The following is a 25,225-nucleotide window of genomic DNA, read 5'->3' on the forward strand; positions in this document are numbered from 1 at the left end:
AGATGTTGTGACTTCCATTCAGTGATCACATTTAAACAAGTTTGATTACGGAATGTGTTTCTTACTTTTTCATTTCTTATCTCATTTCAAACTCGTTTAGTTTATAATTTACAGTGCTATTGCTTCTGAGAGAAACAAAGGTTTTTCTTATCTGACTTTCATCTTAATGCTTTATTTCTTAAAAGGGATGTATAGTTTTGTATAGGTTTATACAATTCACGAATCCATACCTGACCCATTATTATAATACATATGATTCTGCACAATGAACACTTTAGCTTTAGATATTTTATGCATGATTTGATGCTAAAACAGGTTTTTTCTTTCACTATTAGGACTCCTCCTTATGTATAGAGTACATAGCAGTGCATACTTGTTTTGCCAAAACATATAGGAACTCCTGTACAGTGCCACTTTTCATGCGAGCTCAGGGTTGTATTTAAGCCTGAAAATCCACCCTGATTGTTTCCACACTTAGTTTTCTATATGGTATTTCTTTCCAATCAAATGATCAAATCTAAATTCCTGTTATAGTAATTTTGTCTAAACAGCACATCAAAGATTCTGTCGCTTAAAACAAGGTAAAACCGTCTCACTTTGTTTCCCAGCAAAGACATTTGAAGATTTGACTAGAAAGTGTTCTATTGTTATTGTTTTTAGCCAAAATCATGATTTATCAGCAAGTGATTACCTTTGAATGTAAGAATCAATCAATTAAAAATATATGAAAAGTGTAGTTATTACAGTTTAAAACATGTAAATTATTAGGACGCCTGGAAGCCTAGAATCTCTGCAATTTAACAATAGGACTCTTTCCTTTGTCTATTTTTTATGGTACATCTGCTATTTCAAACAAATGATGGTGACCTAAAGATGATGAAGAGTATCTCAAACCTCTCTCTCTCCCCCCTTTCCCTCTCTCTCTCTCTCTCTCTCTTGTCTGAGTGCTGAAGTCGGAGGCGCTCCTCGGGTTTGCCACTGCGCACCGCGGCATCGCTTCTCACCACACTGTGCGGACTGTTGCTGCGCCTGGAGCACCTGCAGGCGCTGAAAGAAGAAAAAGAAGAAGAAGGGGGGAAGAAGTGGACAGCGATTGCTTAAAGAGACATCTGAGAGAGGAGAGGAAGGAGAAGGGGGCCGGACAGGCGGGAGGAGCGCACCATGGCCTCAAAGGAGACTACAGCGGCGGGCTTTGCCAACGTCAACAGGGAAATCACAGGTGAGCTCCCGACCCGGGATGACTTTTTCGGGGAAAAGTGTGTTTTTAACACCGCTTCGAGCACTCCCGAGAACGCGAGAGGATGGATGAGAGCAGCTCTCGGGACGCGTACGGGTAGTTTTCTTTTACTCAGCTGCTCTTTAAACAACCTCTTTCCACTGCGTTTGATTTGAAAGGAGTTATCACCGCAGGGAAACGCAGGATATGCCTCCCCAAGGCAAAACCACAGTTAATGGCTGTTCGGGCTTGTGAGGACTGTAATCCTAGCGATCTCAGTGCAGGAGTCTTCACTTTGGGATTGATTTGTTATAAAGATCCGCGGTGAAATTTATCGTGCGCACGGGTCCAGTAGTGCTGTCAGAGTTATTTTCAAGTGCTGCGGTGCGTGTGAGCGCGTCATGGCTTTGTTGTGCATTCATTAGGAGTTTTTTTTTTTTAATGGCTTTCTTTTCTCGCTGCACGTGTGTGCGTGGGAGTTATTGTGTGACTGCAAGCGCTTTTCGTGCAGCATGGGTACAGCTGGAAGCCTGAGCCTGTGTCTCCCGCTGAAGAGATCGGACAGCACAGGACACACGAACACACCATGTTTGGATGGTAGAGTGTTGATGAAGGGTGTCTCTCACCGCTAATTATCCTGATGGAGTTAAGTCCCGCTGTTTACCAGCTCAACCTGGTCAAGCACCTTCTGTGTGGCCTGGTTGTAAGAGGCAGGCGGTATTAGGCCATTAACACACCTGCTAGTGGAGGACCAGATGGGGAGGGGTGGGGGAGATGGGGTTCCTGAGGCTTGGGGAAGGTGAGTGAGCACATCCATCAAACTGCCAGAAAAGGCAGGGTGTATTAGAGGGAACTGACGGTGGAAAGGGGGACTGACCCATGCTGGTTTTTCATCTCCACCGCACCTTGCCCCTTTTTTAGGGAACAGATGCTGAGGTCACACCGGCAGGCCTTGTGGGGTTCTGGATAGTGCGTTAAAAGGTTTAAGCGATTGGGTCTTACCCAGCTTAATGTCAATAACTCTCTGGTTGTCTTCAGCTGATCCTTCTTTCGATCTACCTGAGTGTGCCCCCCCTCTCAATCCCATCCCTGTCTCATCCTGCTGGCATCTGCCGCTGCTCAGTCAAGCGTGAGAGCCAACTTCATGGTTGTTGCTGGATGGGGACTGTGAGAATTGTGTGTGCGTGTGTGTGTGTGTGTGGTTGATACAGTGGGAAAGTTGGGAGACTGTGAGTGGAGCGTCGTGACACAGCATGACTCGCTGTATCTCCATCTGCTGGGCTCCATGAGTGCATATTTAGCACGGATGGCCCCATTTGAGATGTGTGCTGTGAACATATCACAGCTTGTAGGCATATGTGCGTGGTTCCACACTGAGGCTATAGGCTGATGTTATTTTGATGTTGGTTGTTGTTTGGGGGGGGGGGATGTAATTGGCAGAGGCCTCTGGTGCGGTTCAGTGAGCTTCACAGGGTCGCCTGCCTGGCATGGTGGGGTAGAAGTCCCTAAAGACCGCAGCTCTGAATTGTGTGTTTGGTTCCGTTGAGAAGAGCCGGGCTGCTTTTTTCTTCTCTGAGGCTAAAAATAGTCCAGTTATGAGTCCTCTTCAGCTAGGAGTTGCATATGTGTCTGCCTGTCCTCATGTTGGCGTCTTTGAAGCTGTCTTCTTTTCTCTGTGACTGTTCGCCCCTGTGCGGCTGTCTTTTAAGGAATAATCCACCTCAGACACAAGACGTGATGGTCGTGGGGATTTAGCTGGGATGTGAACATATTTTTTGATTGATAACTACATCTTTAGAGCTTTTAAAAAGCTCTGAGACAGAAGAAGCACTGGGACTATTTCCAAAAATATGTCACCTGTTGGTGTCCTAAATCCAAAGTCTGTCATGTTCATCACCATACATCAAAATGATGACAAGAAAAACCCAAACAAGGTGTCATGTAAAGACTGCTTGTTTGTCTCATCAGTTGCTGAAAAATATCCAGTTTACCCTCTTCATAAATGCACAACTACTATGCACTTTACTTTTAGTTGTTGGACAAAATCACTTGAAGTGTTTTAGCTCTCACGTGATCTTCATCAGCCTCTTTTACTTATTTGCATAAAAACAAGACTTCAATCTTAACACGAGGCAAATGAGGCATTATCTGCTGATGATGACCACATATTTCAGCTGGTTTTTAGATTCTGAAACTTTTTATTTCAAGACTTGGCAAAGAAGAGAAACCTAAATACTTTAACCAACACATGAAAAAGGTTTTAACCCCCCCCCACCTGATAGCTGGGGTGCTTGGACATCGAAGGGTTAATTAGGGATCAAGCTTTAATGTGCTGAATTGGCATCAGCACTGATACTGAACTTTATTAAGCGGGTTTAGCATGGAGCATGGAGCATGATTTAATCACATTCCAGCCAAGACCTCTGTAGTCAAAAGAAGATTATTGCCATCTGCAGTAATTTATATATGTATAGTGTGGCATGACTGTAGTTTGGGACCTCGCTGCTTTTCCATGTGCCTAAGAAAAGTAGGAGGCGGGAACAACAGCGGCAACACCTCTGCATAGAAGAGATTGAGTAATTGATTGACGCTGATCAAGACACATACAGCACAAAAAAAGGAGTTGGGCTTGTGGCGGGTTGCAAAGTGGCTCGCAGACTAAAGCAACTTAAATAACTGCTGGTTGATTATATACTTTAGTCTATATTTATTTTCTTCCAAAGATGTTCCTCAGTCTGATGCGCTGTATTAAGGAGGTGCTGTATTATCACAATTCACATTAAAAGTTGCCTTTGAGTCACTGCAGTTTAGTGATTCCACTTCCCTTCTGGGCTGGGTATGACAGCAGCCTCTTGTGCACAGTATTGTTTTATTTATCAGTTACTAGAAGTTAGTATTCACTCTAAACCTTTAGACAGCATTTTAACAGCTGAAGCCCTCTACTGACTTTTGTCACCCTCATGTTACTTTGATATGCAGGAGTGGCCCGATCAGTGCATTTCAGACAGTGAAGAACAAGAGCCCTTATATTGAATGGATACTCAGAATCAGTATTTGGAAAGAAAACTGGTGCATCTCATTCTTATTCCGTTTTTTTCTTTCCATTTTTCATCATGCTTTATGTTCTAATTTACCAATTTACCCTCTTGAAAGCCTTTCAAAGCATTTCTCAGAGCATCTCAGGACTGTAACCTTTTTTCTGTAATGTGTTTACATTATGTAATCAGTGCTCCTTTTTTTTATCCTTGTCTTTCCCTCTCTGCCTTCTTTCCAGAGAGCATCAGAAAGGTGCTGGACAAACAAGCCATTAAGTTTGTGCGAGCCGTCAAGCAGGACATGAGGAGCGGCAAGTCAGAGGACAGGATTCTGGTGAGAGACGCCGATACCCGCACTCCACCCCAGCACCTCCCCCCACTTCATTCTTGTGTTCACACCGGTGACCCGAGAGAGCTGCTAATAAAATGAAAGAATCTTTCCGTGCGAGGCTTTAAATGTGCGACAGAGTGACGCTGGCTCGTTAAAGTCAAAATGGAAATCAATAGAGCTTAATTGCAACAAATTGAAAGGGCCGTAAGAAGTCGCAGATTGTACTTCCTGAGCCACACAACAGACGCGTTGAAAATTAGGCTTAAGACAGATGCTGTCTAAGCAGAGCAAAGTGGACACCATGCCGTGTCCCACTGAATCCATCCTCAGAGTTTATTAGATGTGGCAGGATGGCCTTAATGCCGCAGGCGAGAGTGTGGTGTGTGCATGTGTGGAAGCCTGATGTTGTGTACATACAGGGTCCTGGTTTATTGCTTTGTTTTTGTTTTGTTTGTTATTGAAGGAGCCTCGTGTGTTTGTGTGGGACTGCATGCCAGAGGGAGTGTAGGTTGTCTGTGATGTGTTCAAGGAACCAAGGCCAGTGCTGTTATTGAGAGACTGTCAGTTAGTCAGGCACATTGGTGCCCGATCAGTTACTCATACTGTGTTGCCAAGAGCGAGCTTGTTTCCTCCTTTAAAGGCAACAAGAAAGGGATGAGCTGATGTGAGAATCCAAACTATTAACCAGGACTTCTCTCAGTTTTCCGTCCCTCCTATTATTTCTTTTCCCCCTGTCTCTGCCTTGCCTCCACCTATCTCCATCATTACCACACCCCCCTCTATTTTTGTCATCCTCTCTTTGTTTCCCATCCCTCCTCCCTCCCTCCTCCTTCCCTCCCTCCTTGTCTGTCCATCTTGATTATTCTCCTCCCTGTCATCACCCCCCCCCCCCCCCCCCCCACCGCCACACTGATCGCCTCTCGCTTTCTCTCCATCTCTCCACTTTTATGCCCTTCCACTCGTCCCTCCATCTTTACTCAAACCTGTAAAAGGGTATTGAGCTTCTCTTTCCATCAGAAGCAATTCAATTAGGTCTTTGCCTTACGAGAGTTTTTTTTTCTCTTACTATCCAAATGGGCTTTGGCTGCTGCTGCTGCCTCTGCAACTGCTCCAAAGGATGTTGGATGCAGCTATATATGTATTCGTTCTAGCTCGTTGTCAAGGTCTCCCCCCTTCCTAAAAGGCAATCTTTTCACTCTAATGGATACATTTGTTTGGATGTAAGAAGGGCGAATAGACAAGAGAGTTTGTAAATTGACTTTTTTCAGTCTCTCTGGGTATTATGCACATAATATTCATGCTTGAAAGTATCATACATGGAGGTCAGAAAGTGGCGCATTCTAGGATTGCTGTCAGATGCAGAGCTTGAATTTTGTCCTGGAGAAGAAAAGAAAACCACAGCTTCCATCTCGATTCCCCTGGTTTGTTCGGTTCACAGGAAGAGAGTTTAAAACATCAACTCTGTATTTACTTTTACATTCAAGTCTTTGTTCTACATTTGCTCTCTCTGTCTTTTTTTTTTCGTGCCCTTCTTTGCCTCCAGAGACTGCTGGTATCCAACTGTCTGTGTGTGTTGACTGTACCAGCCATCATGCTGTGACACACACTTACACACAGGCACACACAGGGTTGTCTCCCCCACCACCCATCTCAGACAGACACAGGCCCAGCGTGACATCTAAACAGCACCGAGGGCACTGCGTTGGGGAGCATCAACATGCACGATTCCATCATTGGCTATGCTCAGACACGCACATGCACATTTACCCATGTGTGTGCATTTTGCATACATGTGCAGGAGGTATTAATGCACACTCGCACTGCTCAGTGCATCCAAACTTGCTCGCATACACACACACACTCTTACAGCCATTATTAGATCACCCTATTTGAAGATTAGAGGCAACTCTGAAAACAAAGCATCTTCAAAGGCTGAGTGGGGGAGAGAGCGATATGGAAGGAGGGAAGGGAGGAGTGGGCGGGTGTTGCTGGAAGAGGAGGGGAGAGCATGCCAATGGAGCAAAGGGAATGAAGGAAGGAGAGAGGGGGGGAAGGAATCTCTGATGTGTTATGATGCCCCAGTTGCCGATTTGGTTCTTCCGCCACTTATTTACCCTGATCGGTCGCTCTGTTTTATCCTCTGTTGACTCTGCGGTTTCTTCACTCCCACCTAATAACGGGCCTATTACTGGCTGAAAGTGCCACTGTTTGACAGCCCTGAACACACTTGGGTGCTTATTCCCACTTAAGCTGCACGGTTGCGTGGAGGTCCCATTCATGGGGCTCTTGTAGAACTGAGGTTTGAGGTCAAGTTTAAGCTACTGCGTTTAATGATTCGATTGTGCCCGTGTGCTCTGTGGGTTTGCCGGTGTGGAGGATGTGCGCAGCAGGGCTGCTTGTGATGAAATTAGTAGAATATGTAATGATTTATGGTTAGCAATCACTTTCAAAGTAGCTTTATTGAACATAAATCATTCAGAACTGAAAATCATTTGCCCTTTAATGGACCCACACTGAACAAAGCAATTACAAAAAAGCCCAAAAACCTAGCCACACGTGCCATTTCTTGCTCTTGGAGACTTCTAGTACCAAGTGAGTATTTATATTTATATTTCTAATTCTACTTTTTTGTTTTATTTATTTAATTTCTCTAACAAGCAGTAGAAATGCTAGTTTGCAGTAAAAGTGTACCTTCAGCAATATGGATGTAGCTGTGGTGCACAATATTTTTTTTTGGCATCATTGGGTGAAAATTCCATTTTAACCTTTCAGCATATTGTAGCTCAGGCAGTCTGTGAAGGCTTGTGCAAATCTTCTTGGCTTTGTTTTCAGTGCTTTTGATGATGTGATGGGTAAGGTTTGGCAAATCACGTCTTTTCATAGAGAGGGCAGTCTTACTTGTTTGTTTGTTTGTTAGATCGAACCCAAGCTGTGCGTAGCTAAAATTAGTTTTTTTTATTTATTGCACTTCATTCATGTTCTTATAGTGATAATGATGTGTTGTTTTGGGCAGCCCTTTCTTCAAGCGGTACAAAACTAAACTAAATTGACAGAGATGAAAAAAGTGAAAGACACAGTTCTTTAAAAAATTCTTGCAGTAATTCTTACAATATACAAACCCTATTCGTAGAACTATATAGAACTACAAACAGTTGCTGTTGGTCAGACAAATGGTTCATGTAATTTTCCTGTAATCAATAAGGTGTTTTGTGGTTGGGTGTGTAGGTGGATATGCCATTAAAAACAGAGGAAGAATTTAAACGTAGCTCGTGGGCTGTGGTGGTGCATTTGTGTCAGTTTTATCTTAATGCAGTGTATGAAACATGTGCACATACTCGGGTGCTTTGGGGGCTTTGACAGATTTGGTAAATTCTGTGTTTTCTATTTGTTCTAGATTTCTGCCTCCGTCACCTCTGAGAGTAGAGCCCATTCTTCTTCTTTTCCTGGACTACCAACAACATGCAAAAACTGAGAAATAACTAATCATGATTACCAAAACCGTGCCAGCATGGATTTTCCTGATTAGTTACTAATTACAAATTAGCAACTTGTAACTGATTAGTCATTTTTCAAAAAAAATTAATTAAAATGTCAAAAGATATAATTTTGATAAATGTACAACAGAAAATATTTGCCAAACTAGTGCACAACAATACTAATACATTGAAAAAAAATACATACATAATTATTTACAGTAGTAAATACTGATTATATTGGGCGATCGTGGCTCAAGAGTTAGGAGTTCGCCTTGTAATCGGAAGGTTGCCGGTTCGATCCCCGGCTCGGACAGTCTCGGTCGTTGTGTCCTTGGGCAAGACACTTCACCCGTTGCCTACTGGTGGTGGTCAGAGGGCCCGGTGGCGCCAGTGTCCGGCAGCCTCGCCTCTGTCAGTGCGCCCCAGGGTGGCTGTGGCTACAATGTAGCTTGCCATCACCAGTGTGTGAATGTGTGTGTGAATGGGTGTGATAGGTTTGTAGCTTGAACCTATTCGCTGGAACGTTAAGACAATATAATTACACTGCAAGCAAGACACAAGTAGGCAAACTTCTTCATGGTACTCGTGCACGGGAGAGAACCAGACAAACGCCGTTCCTTCGCTTGACCCCAGTAGCTCTCGTCCGTTCTCCCGTATCACTGTCCTTTTATTGAGGTTACATGAATATGCATAAGTTCATTAACATATGACGTCTACATACACAAAGAGTACCTTGCCTGTGTGTGTGTGTGTGTGTGTGGACTGCTGATCAAAGGGTCAAACATCCTTGGTCAGGAAGAGGGTAGCCTCCCCCTCACCCTAGATGGTTCATCCTAGATAACACGGTGAGGAAGTCCTGCAGTTCATCTAAACAAAGAGCACTTAGACTAGAACAGACGCAACTACGTTAATCCTACCATAAAATAATAAGACACGGTATGACCTCTCATGCTCCCAAAGTGCTGTCTAATACACACAAAGTTTGCAGACTATCAAGGATCAAAACCTCTACCAATCTACAACTAATTACAAACTCTAAGCATATATAAGTAAATATTTCTAAGCATAAATGACAATCAACAATACAAATCTAACAGGGTGGATGACTGGATATGTAAAGCGCTTTGGGGTCCTTAGGGACTAGTAAAAGCGCTATATAAATACAGGCCATTTACCATTTACCATTATATTTATTTTAAAGAATTACAGACCTATTAATAATAACAGACATCTCCAGTAATTTGTAGATCCTGCTAAATCAGAGTAGTTGTTTGTGTTTGTGTGTGTGTACGTGTGTGAGTGTGTGTGTGTATACTCCTTGAATAAGTAAACTTTACCACAAACTGGAGCCAAATACTGCGTCTACTGTATGGAACAGCAGCCAAGTAGTCGCTCTTCTGAAAGTGTTTGACTTTATATCCTATGATCAGTCCATGAAAATCTTTAAAGTAAAACCTTTAAGATAATCCTATAACAATAAGACAGCCAATGAAGCGTGATTGAAATTGGCATTGTGTTTATTGTTCTTGGTTTGGAGTCTAATAATTGATTTTTGATTTATACTGGTTTAGAGACCATCACAATAATCCAGCAGCGAGGGAAATAAAAGGATGAGTGATAGTTTGTGCCATCAAAAATCATTACTGAGCATATCTTGGCGACATTCCTCAGATGGTCGTAACATAACTGGATCATTAGCGTGTTTCTTGTAAGTGAAGCTAGCGTGACAGAGCATATCCAGCCTTCTGATATTTCCTTTTTAACAGTACTTTGTTAGGGACAAAGCAAAGACAGGATGCCATGATACAGCAGTTAAATTTTAAAAGAACTACTGGCGGCCATTTTTTAATCTCTGTTGGCTTTACGGGACGATACTGCTGCATGTCATTAGCAGTTGATTAAAATGGAAAGCAAGCCTCCCAGTCTGTTGTTGTATTTATTTTTTTCCTCCTTTAAGTTTTTATTTTTCGCATACTCCTATGGGTTTTTAACATCTTCATGAATAAGCGTTTTTGATAGTTTTGCTGTGTGCCTGTTAAATTATTAAATTTTATTACTTTGCAGTTGCACAATTGCTTCTGTTCCTCAGTGCCTAGACCGGTGAAGGCTCCATCATTGACTTGGGTTTTACTGACTTGTCCAGACCCATAAGGTAAATGAGGAGTTGCAAAACCAAGTCTGCATGTTTAGAATTCTTCTTGCGTCTTCTGTGGCTCCTTTAATGCCATTCAAGGTAATGTCATTGGGTCTTCTTACATTAAACAAAGACTTCATATTTTGCAAGCCTGCCTTACATTGACAGGAAGCATGAAAAATATGGGGATATCCAGAGATAGATTATCATATGGAGACAGACTGTTAGTAGCATTATAGTAAATGGAGGTGCTTTTTTTTTCTTAGTTTAATCCATTAGCCTAATATGCATTTATTCTGACAGCTTTTGTTCAGTGTGCCTTTTGTGAGTCCTGCCACGTTATGAGGCTGCAACATATTACAGGAGTATCCTTTTAAGGCTTTCATAGTGATTCCACTATGAAAGGTCAGCACACCTCTGTGAGGTCTCTTCTCAGGGTTGGGGACAAAATCTGTTGTTGTTGTTTTTTTCTTTAAGTAGCTGAACTTTTGTGCTTGCAGTGAGTGTTTTGCTATACTGTGTTGAGATTAAATGGGTGCTCCTGGGCTGGGGATGTGTACCCATGACCTGGTTATATATGCTTCTGTAATCTTGAGACAGGTTATATGGATATGTAAGAGGAAGTGCTTTGACGTAGGGCTGGGCAATATGCCCTAAAATCCATATTGCGGTATAATTTGAAGCATGTGCGGTAACGATATATATTGTGATATATTCTTTTCTTCTGTACATATATATATATATAGATGTCAAAATGACTGAACAGTATAGAATGCCATTTTAATAACATTTATTGTGCAAAACTTTTCAAATAATTTTTAAGATGTAACAGATCTTTTTCCAAACAATGTAACACAAAATTCTTAAATAGCAAATAAAAATGAAGATAAGTCTGTAAACATTTTTGAATGAAAAAAATACAAGTAAAAAGTTGTTGAAGATAAAGTGCAAAATGTGCCTTTGGAAAAGATGAGTCTGCTAGTGTGTAGGGCCGCCTTTTTTCTTTCCACTTGACTGACTGGGCGTTTGTGGAGGGCGCGTTCCTCATATTCAAAACGTGCTTCGTCTCTTCGCTATTACTGTCGCCCGGCATAATTTGCAGATGATATTTTCTGCTTAACATCTGAATGCTTAAACCCAAATCAGGTGCATATGACTAACGTCGCACCAGTGTTCTTTATGAGCACCTCCTCCTCCTCCTCTCCACGTGTAAGCTCCATGCTAGCTTGCAGCCGCTGCGATGATTTTGCGCAGCAACATGCGCTATTGCGGAAGAGCGGTATAGTCAAAATCTCTACCGTTGGCCAAATTCATATCGTTTATACCATATACCATTTATACCGCCCACCCCTGCTTTGACATGTTGCCTTTTTATTACTTGTGTACTAAAACCATTTTCACTATCTTGTTTGAGTACCATTTTCTAGAACAGGGATGGGAAACTCCAGGCCTCAGGGATCGGTGTCCTGCAGGTTTTGGTTATCACCCTGGCTCAACACACCTGAATCAAATGATTAGTTCATTACCAGGCCTCTGGAGAACTTCAAGACATGTTGAGGAGGTCATTTAGCCATTTAAATAAGCTGTGTTGGATCAAACATCTAAAACCTGCAGGACACCGGCCCTTGAGGCCTGGAGTTCCCCGCCCCTGCTCTAGAATATCTTTGAAGGCCTTCCGAGAATGTGACTGTGGCATCTTTGACATGTAGGCGCAGAGAGTGAAAGTGCAGCAATCCAAGCAAAAAAATTAAAGAATCTCGTTTTTGGTATTTACAACTTCAAACCCGCTGTACGCTGAAAGCAGAACAAGGTCTCTTTTTATTTTTTAATTTCCCCCATTGTGTGTGGTTTGTGTTTTAGAGAAATGGAGCCCACAGGACGGTGTGTTTGTGGCCAGTGATGGTAAAACTGAGCCAATTCTGCAGCACTTGCTTTTGATGCTGCAAAAATTGCGTGCGGTGGTGAATAAAGTCAAAAGCGAGAGATGCTCAGCGAATTATGTAACTTGACGTGGTGAAACTGGGCCTGGAAGACGACTCTTTGTTGCACAGAAAATCTAACTGTGTGTTGGACTGTGAAAGAAAGCCGAGTACAAAGGAGGAAAAGAGACGGCCGGCGCTCGCAGCGTTGTTTCACTCTCGCCAACACACGATGTGCTTGTGTAGTGGTAAACATTACCACTGCATCACCCGTCATTTTCCTTTCATGGCTTTTCCCCCTGTGAGATTGTCAGCGTGGAGTTTCTAGATTCGCCGTCTGACGGTGCGTGGCGAGCGCTCAGCTGTAATTAGGACTGAGTCTTCTTTCAATTATCATAAACACATGTTGGTACCCTGTGGCGGAGACGCTACGAAGTGTGACTGCTGACCTTCTCTCCTCCCACGAGAACGAGAGAAAGTGTGAATGAGTGTTTGCGCGCGCGTGAGTTATCAGGGCTGTAAGGGAACTCTGCCTCTATTTTTATCTCTCCGTTCTATTGAGTCGCTTTCTCTCTTTCGCTCCCTCGTTCTCATTGTCTCAGTCCTTACTGTACCCGCTGCTCCTCTCCTTTCCTCTCTTCTTTCCTCATCCATTTGGCCTTCCTTACCTGCGCTCATTTCTCGTCCCATCCGGCATCCCTGCATTTGCTTGCTTTAAGCTTTCACTATTTTCCCCTCCCTTTATTGCTTTTGACCCACTCGTCCAATCCCTGCCACTCTCCAGCCTCTATTTCTCCTCTCATCCTCTCATCTCCGTCACCCATCTACATTACAGTACTTCATCCCATTATCTGCCTCTTTTCCCCCAGTTTTTCTATCTCATTTTCAGAGTGCTATCTCTTTGATTTAGGACTCCATTTTTATCAGAGAATTTGGAACAAGATGTGTTTCGGAGCTTTGCATCTCTCCCTCCCTACCACTCTAAAGTCCACTTACGAAGCAGGACCTGGGGCATCTGTGCTTTCAGACCCTCCTCTCTCTCTCTCACACACACACATACGCACACACACATAAGCTGACAGATTGACTGATGGCAGGGTTGTGTTCTTATGATGCTGGGTTCACTTGAGTGATGGTGGCTGACTCTGTGTGACAGGATGGGAGAGAGAGAGAGGGGACGAGTGTAGTCCAAAGCCAGCTTAGCAAGCTATTGTGCATCATTATACGTGCGTGAGAGTCAAAAAGCAGTGTGTGCTGTAGGAGCACGCTGAACGTATGCAAATATTGGCGATAGAATGTTTCTGATTTTCACCACGGTGTGTGTTTGTGTGCAAGTCTTTTGGTTTGTTTTTTTTAATGCCCTTGTGGCCGAGCCAGAAATACCGCAGGCGGCCGAATCTGGCACTGATCCTCTTCTTGTTCCCTTCAGAGGCAATGCCGCAACACACACGCATACACATTTACACGTACAAGACCCAGAGACACACTTTGATTTGCGCCATCTCGTTTGAAGTGCAAGACCCAGAGCTTGACAGCTTATGATTAATATAAGCCCCCGCCCTCTGCCCTCTCTGCCTCGTGTGCACGCGAACACACAAAGCAGTGTAGAGATGCGTTTGTTGCTCTGTGCGTGTACTGTACACGCGGTCCTCCGCAGTGAGCTTCGGGGGCCAGCCTGCTGGCTAGATCTTTGAACTAGAGCTTTGACACCGTGCCATCACCGCAAGGGCACTTCTGGACTCCCCCAACCCCTCACCCCCCATCATCTTCGCCTTCTAGTCCTTCTCTCGCGTTACTTCCACATCACTTTTAGAGATTGTCGCCTGCTGTCTGCCTGGCTGACCAGATCAAAAAAAAAGAAAAAAGTTGACCATCTCATTTCAGAGGATTTCCTGGGTGGAAAACGAATCTTTCTGCAGCTTTTAGGATTTGTGATTGATCTGCGGAATAGAAGGTTTGCCAGAATGTCACCTTCTATTGTGGGAGGGGGTCAGGGCAAGGTGGGCAGGATTCTGCTTCTGGCTCATCATACTTGACATTAGCGTCACTGCTTGTGCCAGCTGATACTTATTATCTTTATTCTTCAGAAACTGCTTCAGAAACTATTGACTTTCTTTTTCTTTTTGGTTACTTAGGACAACCCATTTATTTATGTGATTGTCGAGGAAGAGGACGGACAGGACCAACAGTAATTTTCTCCATCCATGACTGACAGACGCTCATGTACGATGGTTGCAGTTGATGGATATATATATATATATATATATATATATATATATATATATATATATATATAAAAAAAACATGTATTTTAAAGCCATGTTTTTATTTTGGGTGCTCAAATGCAACTGCATAATGATGAGATACAATTAATTCCCATTTTTGATTCATTTAAATTCACATACAGAGATCAAGCACAGCAGAGCAGCTTTTCTACCCAAAGCACAAAGTGCACCGCACCTGCTACTTAGCTAGAAACACATTCACTCATTCAAACTTCCTGAATCAATAACATTGTTCTTTACTTGCTTTGAGTTGTAAGACAAGTGCTCAGGGGCTGTCTGCGAAGTGAAACACTGAAAAAGATAATACACAAATATTGAATAATCTGACTTGCTGTAGAATACAGTGTCATCAGAAGCTGTTGAAGTATAACCTCCTGGCTTTGGTGCAATCAGCTGATAATTTCCTCGTTGCCTGTTATTTCCGGATAAGATGACATTCACGAGTGGCAGAGGTCGATATGTGTGCTGTGTCGGACTGTTTTAACAAATTTGAGCAAATTTAATGACTTTAGAAGGCTTTAAACATTATTTTTTGTATTATAAATGTCCCTTGTATACCAAGGAAGCAAACAAGACAAACAAGAAAGGAGAAACAACATTGGTATGGATATCTGTGCATCTCTACTTAACAGTGATTGATTTAAACAGCACCGTAACTCTATAAGATGGTCTCTTATTTGCTTCTATCTTCCACCAGTTATTTTCATTGTTAATCATTCTGCCACATTATCTTCTCCTTTCATTAGATCCCTCGCAATACAATGAAAGCCCAAGGTGATTATCTTCCTTTTTATCCTTACCACCAAGCACAAACCCAGAGTTATCCACCTTACTACATAATATATTAAAAAAGGGGAAAAATTTGAATTTTCAGTTTCTACTTGACAATCAAAATATTTGCCTTTTCTCCCTTTTTTCTCCCACTGATTGACTTTTATTAATCGACAGCTGTTGCTACGGTACTGCTACACCACACAAATTACTAATATGTACACCTGTGAAAATGTCAGCCTCCCGCTAAGCCGTGTGTGACAATTACGGCAGAAGATATAAATTATCATTCAGATTGATATGGGTGACAGCTTTCGGGGTGGTGGGGAGACTGACAGGACTGGCTGCTGCTCAGCTCTGAACGTTGGGCCATTCTGATTAAGCTGTCTAAAATATTAAAGTGAAGCACTTTGAAGTATTACTCTGGAACTCTGACTATTGCTTACTACCGTCTACCACTCAGTTGCTATCTAGCTACAATATAGTGTGGGCTGTTAAATGATGCAGGAAGCTAACTGAAAGGCTTATTGAGACTGACAGGCTGTTGTCTCCGTTGCTTTTCGCAAACGGCAAAAAGACTTGAACCTCGCCGACTTTATAAACAATACAGCGTGCTTTTTGACTCTCTTTAAACGCAGTCGATGCGGCGCGCAGACAACAGCTCGTCCAAGTTACACAACACATAATTAGACGGCTCATAAAACCTCAAAACAACAGGGATTTTTTTTTTTTTTTTTTTTTGTAGAGGATTATTGGGTGCATTTTCCCTTCACTGCTGCACACGTCCCAGCCAAGTAAGCAAAAAATAACCAGAGTATTGATTTGTCTTTAATGATGCCTCGATAGCCTGTAAATGATATAACAAGAGAGGAGAAATCCTATGCAAGAGACTTGCTTCAGCATCGGAGGATCAAATCGGCGCCCATCAGTGAGCCTGCATTATTGATGCCTTTGTTTACATGATGAGACCTTCTGTCAGGTAGCAGGATTTTATAGTGGTGCATCTGTCGTCCACGTCTTCATTATATATACAGTATTTGCGTCTCAACTTTTGTCCTTTTTTCCCCCTCCTTCTGTGTGCTTTCCCTCTGGATTTATATGGGAAATTTGTGGAGGAGCTGTGATTGGACTCCTTCTACAAAGGCCTCTCATCAAGCTTAGTGCAGCCTCTCTTCTCTGTTGGAGCCTGTTATGGATGCCTATATATTTAAGACACAGGGTTGATCTGTGAGATGAGCTTTGCTGGGAGTTGGTGAAGTATGGTGGAGGAGAAGACTTAATTATTTGGAGGGAAAAGTGGTGTCTCTGCCCTTCTATCGCCTCCTCTATCTCTCCCCTCTCTCCCTGTATCTCTTTGTATGTTTCATTTTCTTTCTTCCTCTCACTGCCACTCAGCAGGGCGCCATTAGCCATTCAGCGCAGAGAGGCCTTGAGGAATTGAAAGTGACAGAGCAGAAAAAAGAATAGAAAAACTGAAACAGGAAAGGAGACAGGGGACTTGGGAGAAGGGGGGGGGAGAGGGGTGAGGGCAAGAGGGGTTGGAGTGAGGTGTTAGGTGGGAGCAAACCAGGCAGGACACAGTGCCACATTGGGAGATGGGAGGGGGGGTTAGGGATTAAGCAAGAAAATGAACACATTTCCATGGAGATGAAGAGAGAAATCAGAGGAATGAAAGGATGCAAGGGAAGGAATTATGGACAAGACAATTTGAAAGCTGGCTGAAAAAGAGCATGGAGACAGTGGTCGAGAGTTAGAGACGCGGCTTGGAAGGGCTAGAGACGCGCAGTGCATGCATGCATGTATTGAGTATGCTAATTATGGAATTTCTGAATTATGAATGAGATTAATTGCATAGGCAGATGTGAATTTATTCACATTTTCTTTCTCTTAATTTACCCCAGACACTTTTAAATGGTAATGGCTTTTTTCTGACAAAAGCACAACTCTTTTTGCTTACTCTTCCTCTGTCTTTTTTTTGTCTTCTCCCTGTTATTTCACCAGTATTCTTGCCGGGGCGATGAGGCGTCTGTTGAATAAGTACTACTTAGTTCCATCACCACAACTTGGCATGATAAATTGGACTGTGAAATGACTTGCAGTCCCGCCATCATATGTCTTTGACACACATACGCACACGCACGCTCACGTGCTGTCGTCATTAGCTCACTAATGTCTAGGGTGCTTAGCATGACTTACGAGCCATTTGGATGAACTGCGGAGATGATTTGCTCTCTTTATGGGATGTTTGTGCTGTGCTATTTTTTGCTGCGATTTGCATTTTGCATTTCCTGCTGTCTGACAGAAATATAAATGTGTTCTCCCCTCAGGTCCTGGCAACATGGAGACTGTATCTCTTTGCTGTCAAAGTGCCCACCAAGGTAAATGTTCCCCCGCTCTCAGTGGAATTTTATGGCTTTCACTTGCCAGCCTTGATCTCATGGTAATTTGCAGAAAATGTGACAAAGAAAAAAAAAATCAAAGGCTTTTCAGAGCAGGAGAAAAGAGATAACGATGATGACTGCAGTGATGATGTTATAGGATGATAGTAGTAATGATGACAATTACAATGTAGACGACGAGGGGCAGGTGGGATAAAACTAAAGCAGCAGTTTGAGGATGTAAATATAGTTTTTAGCTTGCAGCCAGTAGCTAAGATGCAGCTGGTCACCTTTGCTACTGGCTGTTTCAACAATACACTGTATATAAAAGATACAACAAACTTCTGGGTCACAAAAGTGAAGCCAGTAGTGCCTTAAACCTGTCTCCCTGAGGTGCCTCATTGGGTCAAAGTCTGTGGGGAAAACAGCCCCACTTCTCACTTTCTTAATGATCTCAGTAAACACTTTCCTTATGATTTCTTGATCTTTTAAGTAGAGATGGACCGATCCGATATTACGTATCAGTATCGGTCCGATACTGACCTAAATTACTGGATCGGATATCGGAGAAAAATAAAAAATGTAATCCGATCCATTAAATATCACGAAAGCACCTCACAAAACTTGCAACACTCCGTAACTCACCTCAGAACGTTAGCACGTCGGAGCAGTATGCATCACGTGATAGAGCGGCTGTGGCATGCGGGACCTGTCGGTGGTCTGGATAGCATTTGGAGCTTTGCTAGCAACCCGGCATTTCATCTCCGACAAAGTTATCCCCGAGAGAAGTAAAGCAAGTGTGTAAGTCCATCTCTGAATGTTTGTAAAGCATTCCTGCGTTAAGCTTAACAAGCGACTGCCTCTCGCTCTCCGACTGCTACTTCAATCGTGAAACTGCTTAAATGATCAGCTGATCGGCTTTTCTGTCGCGAGTCCGTCTCTCTTGTTTGTTTTTGGTCCCCTTTGTGCCAGAAAGAGGAAACCAGCGGCTGAACAACAGCAGCATGTTTAAGCTTGATAAGCTGTTGTTAGAATTTATTTAATATTACTTTCTATACCAGGATCTTTTTCTACGTAGCTGATGGCTGGTAACTGTGCAGGGGCGGATCTAGCAAAGTTTAGCCAGGGGGGCCGATAGGGCATTAACTGGAAAAGGGGGCACAAAGACATACTTTTCTTTCTTATTCTCATTTAAAATGTCTAGCTTTTAATAAATAATTATCTGACACCCAAAGTTTTAATTTGATGTAAAATGAATAGAAGTCAATTACTGTATATAGTGACTATTAAGTCTAATATATATACCCTAGTAAGCTATAGTTCTTTTTCCTTTGGGAAGGTACCATCTGTGCAGTCTGCAATTTTGTTGAAGAAAGATGTTGAATCTATTTAATATTTCTTGAAAAATAATTGATTTCTGTGCATTTTTTTTCACACTGCATCAAATTAAGGTTGATTACGTTGATTAAGCATCATGAGGTGGAGCGTGAGGGGTGGTTCCCTATTTTTTATTTATTTATTTTTGTTGTTGCTGGGAGTTGGAACCCTATTAGTTAGGTTGCTTAATATTTATGCTAAGTACTCTTTAAAATACCAGAATAGGGAGGATGGTGTAGGTCTAAGTTTATTAGATTGATCAGTATTGCTGAACTATGAAATATTTTTTTTGTATACAGGTATAACAGAATAGCTTTAGTGTAGTTGTTGTTTTAAACTTGAGTATGAACTTGCAGACTTGCAAAATGCAGCAAGATATTTTAAAAAACAGTTTTGTTGATTAAAAGAAACTATATCGGATTCATATCGGTATCGGCAGATATCCAAATTTATGATATCGGTATCGGTATCGGACATAAAAAAGTGGTATCGTGCCATCTCTACTTTTAAGTGTCAATAGTCCCCACTGGAGTAAAGCGGAGAATAAAATGGAGTGTGCTTCAGGGTACACTCAACTTAACGCGTCAAGTTGGCACATTAATAACCAGTGGGTGATGTCCTGGTGGTGCTAATCATCTTTTATCTACAGTTTATGTTTTGAACACCTTGATTGGTTAAAGTAGGAGGACTGTAATGCCTTTTAATAGAGCCAGGTTAGCCATTTGTCCTTGCTTCCACTATTTGTGCAAAGCTAACCTAATGCATATTTTTTTCTTTTTGCTAATACACTTAAGGTGGATGCAGTCAAGATGGTGCCACCAATTAGTTCTAATTAAGCCCATAAATAGATTTTGATCAGCCATCTTTGTGGGTTTGAAAGTGGATGAATAAGAAATCGAGCTACATTACACAGCCATTCATCAGTGACTTATAGGAAACCCTAAAAGATAACCCAATTTATTATCTTTATTACTCTGAATGGGACCAAAATTTAATTTAAAATAAATGAGGTTGTGTTCAATAAGACTTGAAACTCATCTGGATAGTCTTTACTGATGTCATAAACTTAAAGAGAAATAGGGTTGTAGGGTTGTTTCTATACTATCATATCAACAACTACACATGTTTCTTTTCCAAATATTTATTTATAAGTGACTTATGTATGTATGTATGTATATATATGTATATATTGTACTATTCTTAGTTAGTGTATTGTCTGTCTTGTCTTAATGTTGGTTTAAAATGGAGCACTGTAACAAAAAATAATTTCCCCCAGGGATCAATAAAGTATTCTGATTCTGATTCTGATACTAATGTTTTGCCTCCTGGTGGTCATTATTAAGTAAAATAATTCAGTGGACTTATGGCTTCACTTTTTTACCCCAAAACGGCTTCCATCTTTAATATACAGTCTGTGATATCACTACAGACATAGGAGTAGTATCTCATCTAGCATGACTGCAAATACATTTCTTAAAATGTTTTTTTATTAGCCAGTACTAGTAGTGATCCCATTTCAAATTGTATTTGTTTGGCCATAATAATTTTCCATCATCACAGCACTGTGCTCACTAGAAATGATGAGCAGTGAATTGATCAGAAGGGTTGTAAGCAAGTCAGCAAATCATCAGGGCGATGATTGTCTCTCACATGCACAGCTGTAGTAAGAATCTGGGGCAGAGATTAGGCTGCTGACCAGCTGACTTGCAGCGGAAACACTTTTGTGCAGGACAAACATAACAGAAAATTCCAAAAGAAGGTATTTAGTCTGAATTTTAGAGTAGATCTATTGAATTGCCGCCAAAGTCGATCAAGATAACAGTTCAAGCTAGATTGGAAGGCATCCACTAGGTTGTCAATAATCCCTTTCTGCAAATTTGCACATCTAACCACTACTTATAGGTGGTGAGTGAGAGCGAACAGTTTCAGATGTAATTTTACTGGTCAGCCTGTGTTTTCTCTGAAGTTTAAGAAGCCTTGGTGTGTGTGTGTGTGTGTGTGTGTGTGTGTGTGTGTGTGTGTGTGTGTGCTTCCAGCTTCATTTGAGTTTTCCTTTTGAGCAAATTGGCATCATCAGAACTCAGAATCTTCTTTATTCTGTGCAATATTTTGTGAACAAAACAAGCTGAGATTAGGTAACATAAGGATTTTGTTTGAGCTTGTGATGCATCTCTGCTTCTCTCAGGTCGAGGTCACCTTCAATTTTTTGGAAATCAGAGCAATGAACACCTACCCAGAACACCAGGTGAGAGCGGCGCTTCCTGCCAACTGTACCGTCGTAGCAGCGTTGACTCTCATGGGATTAAAACTGTCATTGTCGATACAGGTAATCATCGATACAGACAAGACCACCTACTCGCTGAGGCTGCAGACCCAGGAACAGCTGGATCACATGGTCAGCCACATCAACTACGCCCTCTCCAGAGTCTTCAACAACTCAATTTATGCGTAAGCAATGTCAAGCGTCGCCATCCTCGAGCAAAGTGCCGAAGCTTTCTGTTTTTGTGCTTTATGTTGCTGAGCAGCAAAGGCAAGTTGTCCCACGTTAACAGACTTTGACAGTGTGTTGGCAAGTTGGCAGCTTCACTTTAGGATTGCTTTCCTCTTTAACAGCCAAAAATCATTCTTATCGTGCAGTAGTTTCCCTCCAACCCATTTCTGTGCCATTGTAGACTCTTACACCTAGCAATCACTGGGCTTAATTTGCCAGCTGACACTGAGTAGGCTGCTACTGCGAGGCACGGTTTCGTTTTCTTGCTGTTTACGTAGTACTTTCAGTCAGTAGATGCTGTCGCCTCAACCCTGAAGTCAAAAGAAACACATTCTTATGCCGATGAAAATCCTACAGCGGGCACTGAACGTCCTCTACGCTTTAATCTAAAGCGGTAAAGCGCAAAGGATGCACACAATGAAAAGCCCAGAAAGTTTTGTCCCGCAGTCATTAGAATGTATGAGGAGGAAAGGAAGGCACAGAGTTTGTTTCCCTCTCTCTTAGTTCTCATCTACAATTTCTGAGAGCACTGGGATTGACTGTGCTCCACTATTGACCTGCACAAGGCTATCTCTGCACTTTATCATCGTTCAGAATAGCTCTTTTCCATTAGGGCCGCGGCAGATGATTGCTTCCAGTGAGGACATTTAAAGAGAAATAAAGAAAGGGGAGAGAACACAGGGAGGAACCTTGTGTTGTGGATTTAATTGTGCGGCCCGGTAACTGATTGGTACACGATGCAGATAGTATCTAGAGAGCGTGCACGTATGCGGGCGGATGATGATGATTGCAGAGATAAGGCAGGGATTAAGGTCACGGATGTTGTTGGGTGTTGTGTGTGTGATTTTGTTGACAAATGCGATTAAGGATGGTGTGTGTTGAATTCCACAGTGTAACGGTGTAATCCTATCAAAAAGCCAAAGCAGGTACAGCCGCAGTACTATGTGTGAACACAGTATTTGCTTTCTGATCCATCCCTACACGCTCTGCTTACTTGTTGTTTCTTTCTGATGCAAGTAAGGCAGAAAGGTAGAAAAGGTGGATGAGCTATGTTTTGCAGGAGTTCATTTGAGATCTCAATGTTTAAGTCAAATTTCCTTTTAATGTCCTAATTTCACTGGACGTTGTGTAAGGATGTATCATTATGATACCTACCAGGGTGTGAGCCTGCTGGGAATACGGGTTATACTCATTCATTCGAACCTTGGTGCATCCTTGTGTCTTTGTATAGTCTCTTGGGCACTACAGTACTCCGCTTAAGCCACTGGGAGTTCAATGTCTTGCTTAAGGACTCTTTAGCAACAGCACCAAAGGAAAGAAGTATAATATTTAGAATGTACTTTTCCCTAAACCTCTAACTGATACCAGAGGCCTTCTCATTACAAAAAATACTCATTAATAATCCAGCCGTGTGCCTCTCTCCATAAAATATAGATGACAAATATACTTATTAGGTATTGTTGCAGCAGGGTTCGTGGATTTATAGTGAACCATCTCAATGGGCCACATAGAGCCCACTTTGATCAAAGAAACTCTCATTTCACATCAGATTAAAAATAACTACTTAACTAACTATACTTTTAATGCTATAGGTGTTTAACTAAAAGGTTTACCTTAATTACTGTTGTGTAGTATGAATAGCAGGGAAGTTCTAAAACTTGTGAAAATACAGTTGAAAGTCTAAAACCTATGCCTGCCTTTAAATTTCCAAAGGTGTCAGGAGATTGGAGTCTTAGCTGGGCAGATACTGGCCCCTGGGCCTTATGTTTGACACCCTGCTCTAACTCTGTGGGAGGGTGGGGCTTATACCAGTTGACATGTTACCAGTCTATTACAGGAAGACAAATGATCATTCACGCTCACAATCACATTTATGGCCACTTAGCATCACCAATTAGCTAAATGTGCATGTCTCTGGACTGTGAGGGGAAGCCGGAGGACTGGGAGAGATGCATGCAAACAAACAGTACCCAGCCTGCTGATGGATTTAAACCCAACAATTCCACCACTGTTCTGCCCTATAATGAGGCAAATCTCATTTTTATCTGGGTGCCATTGTTGCTGGTTAATCTGACAGGGAGAAACCTGAACCAGCTCAATCTAATAAAAAGAAATCCTAGCTAAAATGAAAGGTTCGGCTATTTTCACTTTATGTGCGTTCTGCAGCAGGCGTCTTTATTTAGTCAGAGGTTGTTTAGTCGTAGTATTACACCACAGGATGCCTAACACATGGACTTATTGCCTTTAAGAGCTGAGTTTGTTGGCTGTCCTGTCCCTGCTCTTTCCACACATTTCCTGGCTTATCTCTACTGCATTATATGAATAAAGGCCAGACTAGACTATGGTTTAGAGCAGGGGTGTCAAACTCAAATACACAGTGGGCCAAAATTCAAAACTGGAACAAAGTCGCGGGCTAACGTTAATATTTATTGAAATATATTTATTCCTCCAGATATAAGAATGAATCTTTTCTTATGGACTCAAACACGTTTTGCTGAAAAACTGAATATGGAACAAGCAAAGCTTAATACTAAACAATATATATATTAGCTGTATAATACCAGTAGGCCAGCTCTAATAGTAATTTGGTATGGCTTCGCGGGCCAAATGTAAGTAGGCTGCGGGCCAAATTTGGCCCGCGGGCCAGAGTTTGACACCTATGGTTTAGAGGATTGCCATGAATGTAAGTATCCTGCTTAAATTATGATTCACATCAAATGAGCTTTTCAGTCAGATCAATTACAATTTTGTTTTAGTACAAATGTACAGTTGTTGATTGAATGCAGTACATACAATTACAATTATTAATTATTTAATAAGCATTTCACACATTAAGCTTCTTTTCTTATTGTCAGTTGAAATTGAAATTGTTTTTTCACATCTTCCCCCACAAAGAGGATAGAATTTTAAATGCTGGATAACAGTTTAGTCAACTGCAATCAAAAATGTACATATTAAATGACTATAATTCCATTCAACTTCACATGTACCTTGTGTTTCATTCAAATCTGCACATGATGGCCTGGGAAGCTCTAAGATGCACTTTGGCGTCATCATTGCCAGCATGAGCTAGCTCTGAATCTCCTTCCTCTCTTTGTTTCAGCCCTCCTATTTGTCGAGCAGAGGGAGAAATGCCCGATGGGAGTCACAAGTTTTCACCGAACTCTGAGTCATCATTAGATCCCCAGAAAACTTGTGGTGAGAGCCCTGCTACCTTTCTAACCACATCTCACACGCACATTCATACATGCAGCACTTCAGAGTCCATTCACACGCTGACTCAGTAGCTCACAGCAAACCATTTTGGAGACTTGTCCATAAGTGGGTCAGAAGACCAAAGTTACTGGATGCACTTGCTTTCTGCTAGTAATCCTATTAATCTACAAGAAGAGCTCCTTCATGGTTCTGTACTTTCATCTCACCTCAATATTTACAGCTAATCTCTCCCTCTCAGCTGACTATCTCTGTCTCACTCTTTTTGACTCCCTCTTTCATCTCTGGCCTGCACCCTCTCCCCTCGTCGTTTCTCCATGTCTTCTCCGCTACTTTATTCTGTCCTTGCCATTTCCGATCTGTCATGGTCTAGTTTGAATTGACTTGTTGTCTTCTCCTTCGTATTTTCAGGAGGTTTTTCTGAGACTTATGCAGCTCTCTGCGATTACAACGGTATTGGCTGCAAAGAAGAAGTGCAGTGGGTGAGGAAAGCATACTCGCAGAACAAATCCACTTGTGTTTGTTGTCTATATTACCTTTTGTAGATTGCTATTCTTTGTAGAGTGGAAAATATATTTTTCATGATACTGTCTCATATC

The 25,225-nt window shown here is 42.0% G+C and overlaps 1 protein-coding gene across 9 annotated transcripts in view; it reads left to right on the forward strand.

Annotated features, from left to right (window-relative positions):
* The first annotated feature begins 222 nt into the window (after positions 1 to 222).
* Positions 223 to 25,225, forward strand: part of carmil3 (capping protein regulator and myosin 1 linker 3) — a 104,908-nt gene continuing 79,905 nt past the window's right edge. For 5 of the 9 annotated variants that reach the window (XM_012923045.3, XM_076876477.1, XM_076876476.1 and 2 more), the window contains exons 1-7: positions 224 to 1,219; positions 4,491 to 4,585; positions 17,495 to 17,545; positions 21,108 to 21,167; positions 21,249 to 21,370; positions 24,517 to 24,611; positions 25,038 to 25,108. In XM_012923045.3, coding sequence (XP_012778499.1) covers positions 1,162 to 1,219; positions 4,491 to 4,585; positions 17,495 to 17,545; positions 21,108 to 21,167; positions 21,249 to 21,370; positions 24,517 to 24,611; positions 25,038 to 25,108 — 552 coding nt within the window. In that variant the 5' untranslated portion in view covers positions 224 to 1,161. Of the gene's footprint in view, positions 1,220 to 1,265; positions 1,334 to 4,490; positions 4,586 to 17,494; positions 17,546 to 21,107; positions 21,168 to 21,248; positions 21,371 to 24,516; positions 24,612 to 25,037; positions 25,109 to 25,225 lie in introns of those variants that run through there. The other 4 variants (XM_012923043.3, XM_012923046.3, XM_012923044.3 and 1 more) reach the window with 2 other exon arrangements.

The sequence above is a fragment of the Maylandia zebra genome, linkage group LG18 (assembly GCF_041146795.1).
Source record: "Maylandia zebra isolate NMK-2024a linkage group LG18, Mzebra_GT3a, whole genome shotgun sequence".
NCBI classification, from domain to species: domain Eukaryota; kingdom Metazoa; phylum Chordata; class Actinopteri; order Cichliformes; family Cichlidae; genus Maylandia; species Maylandia zebra.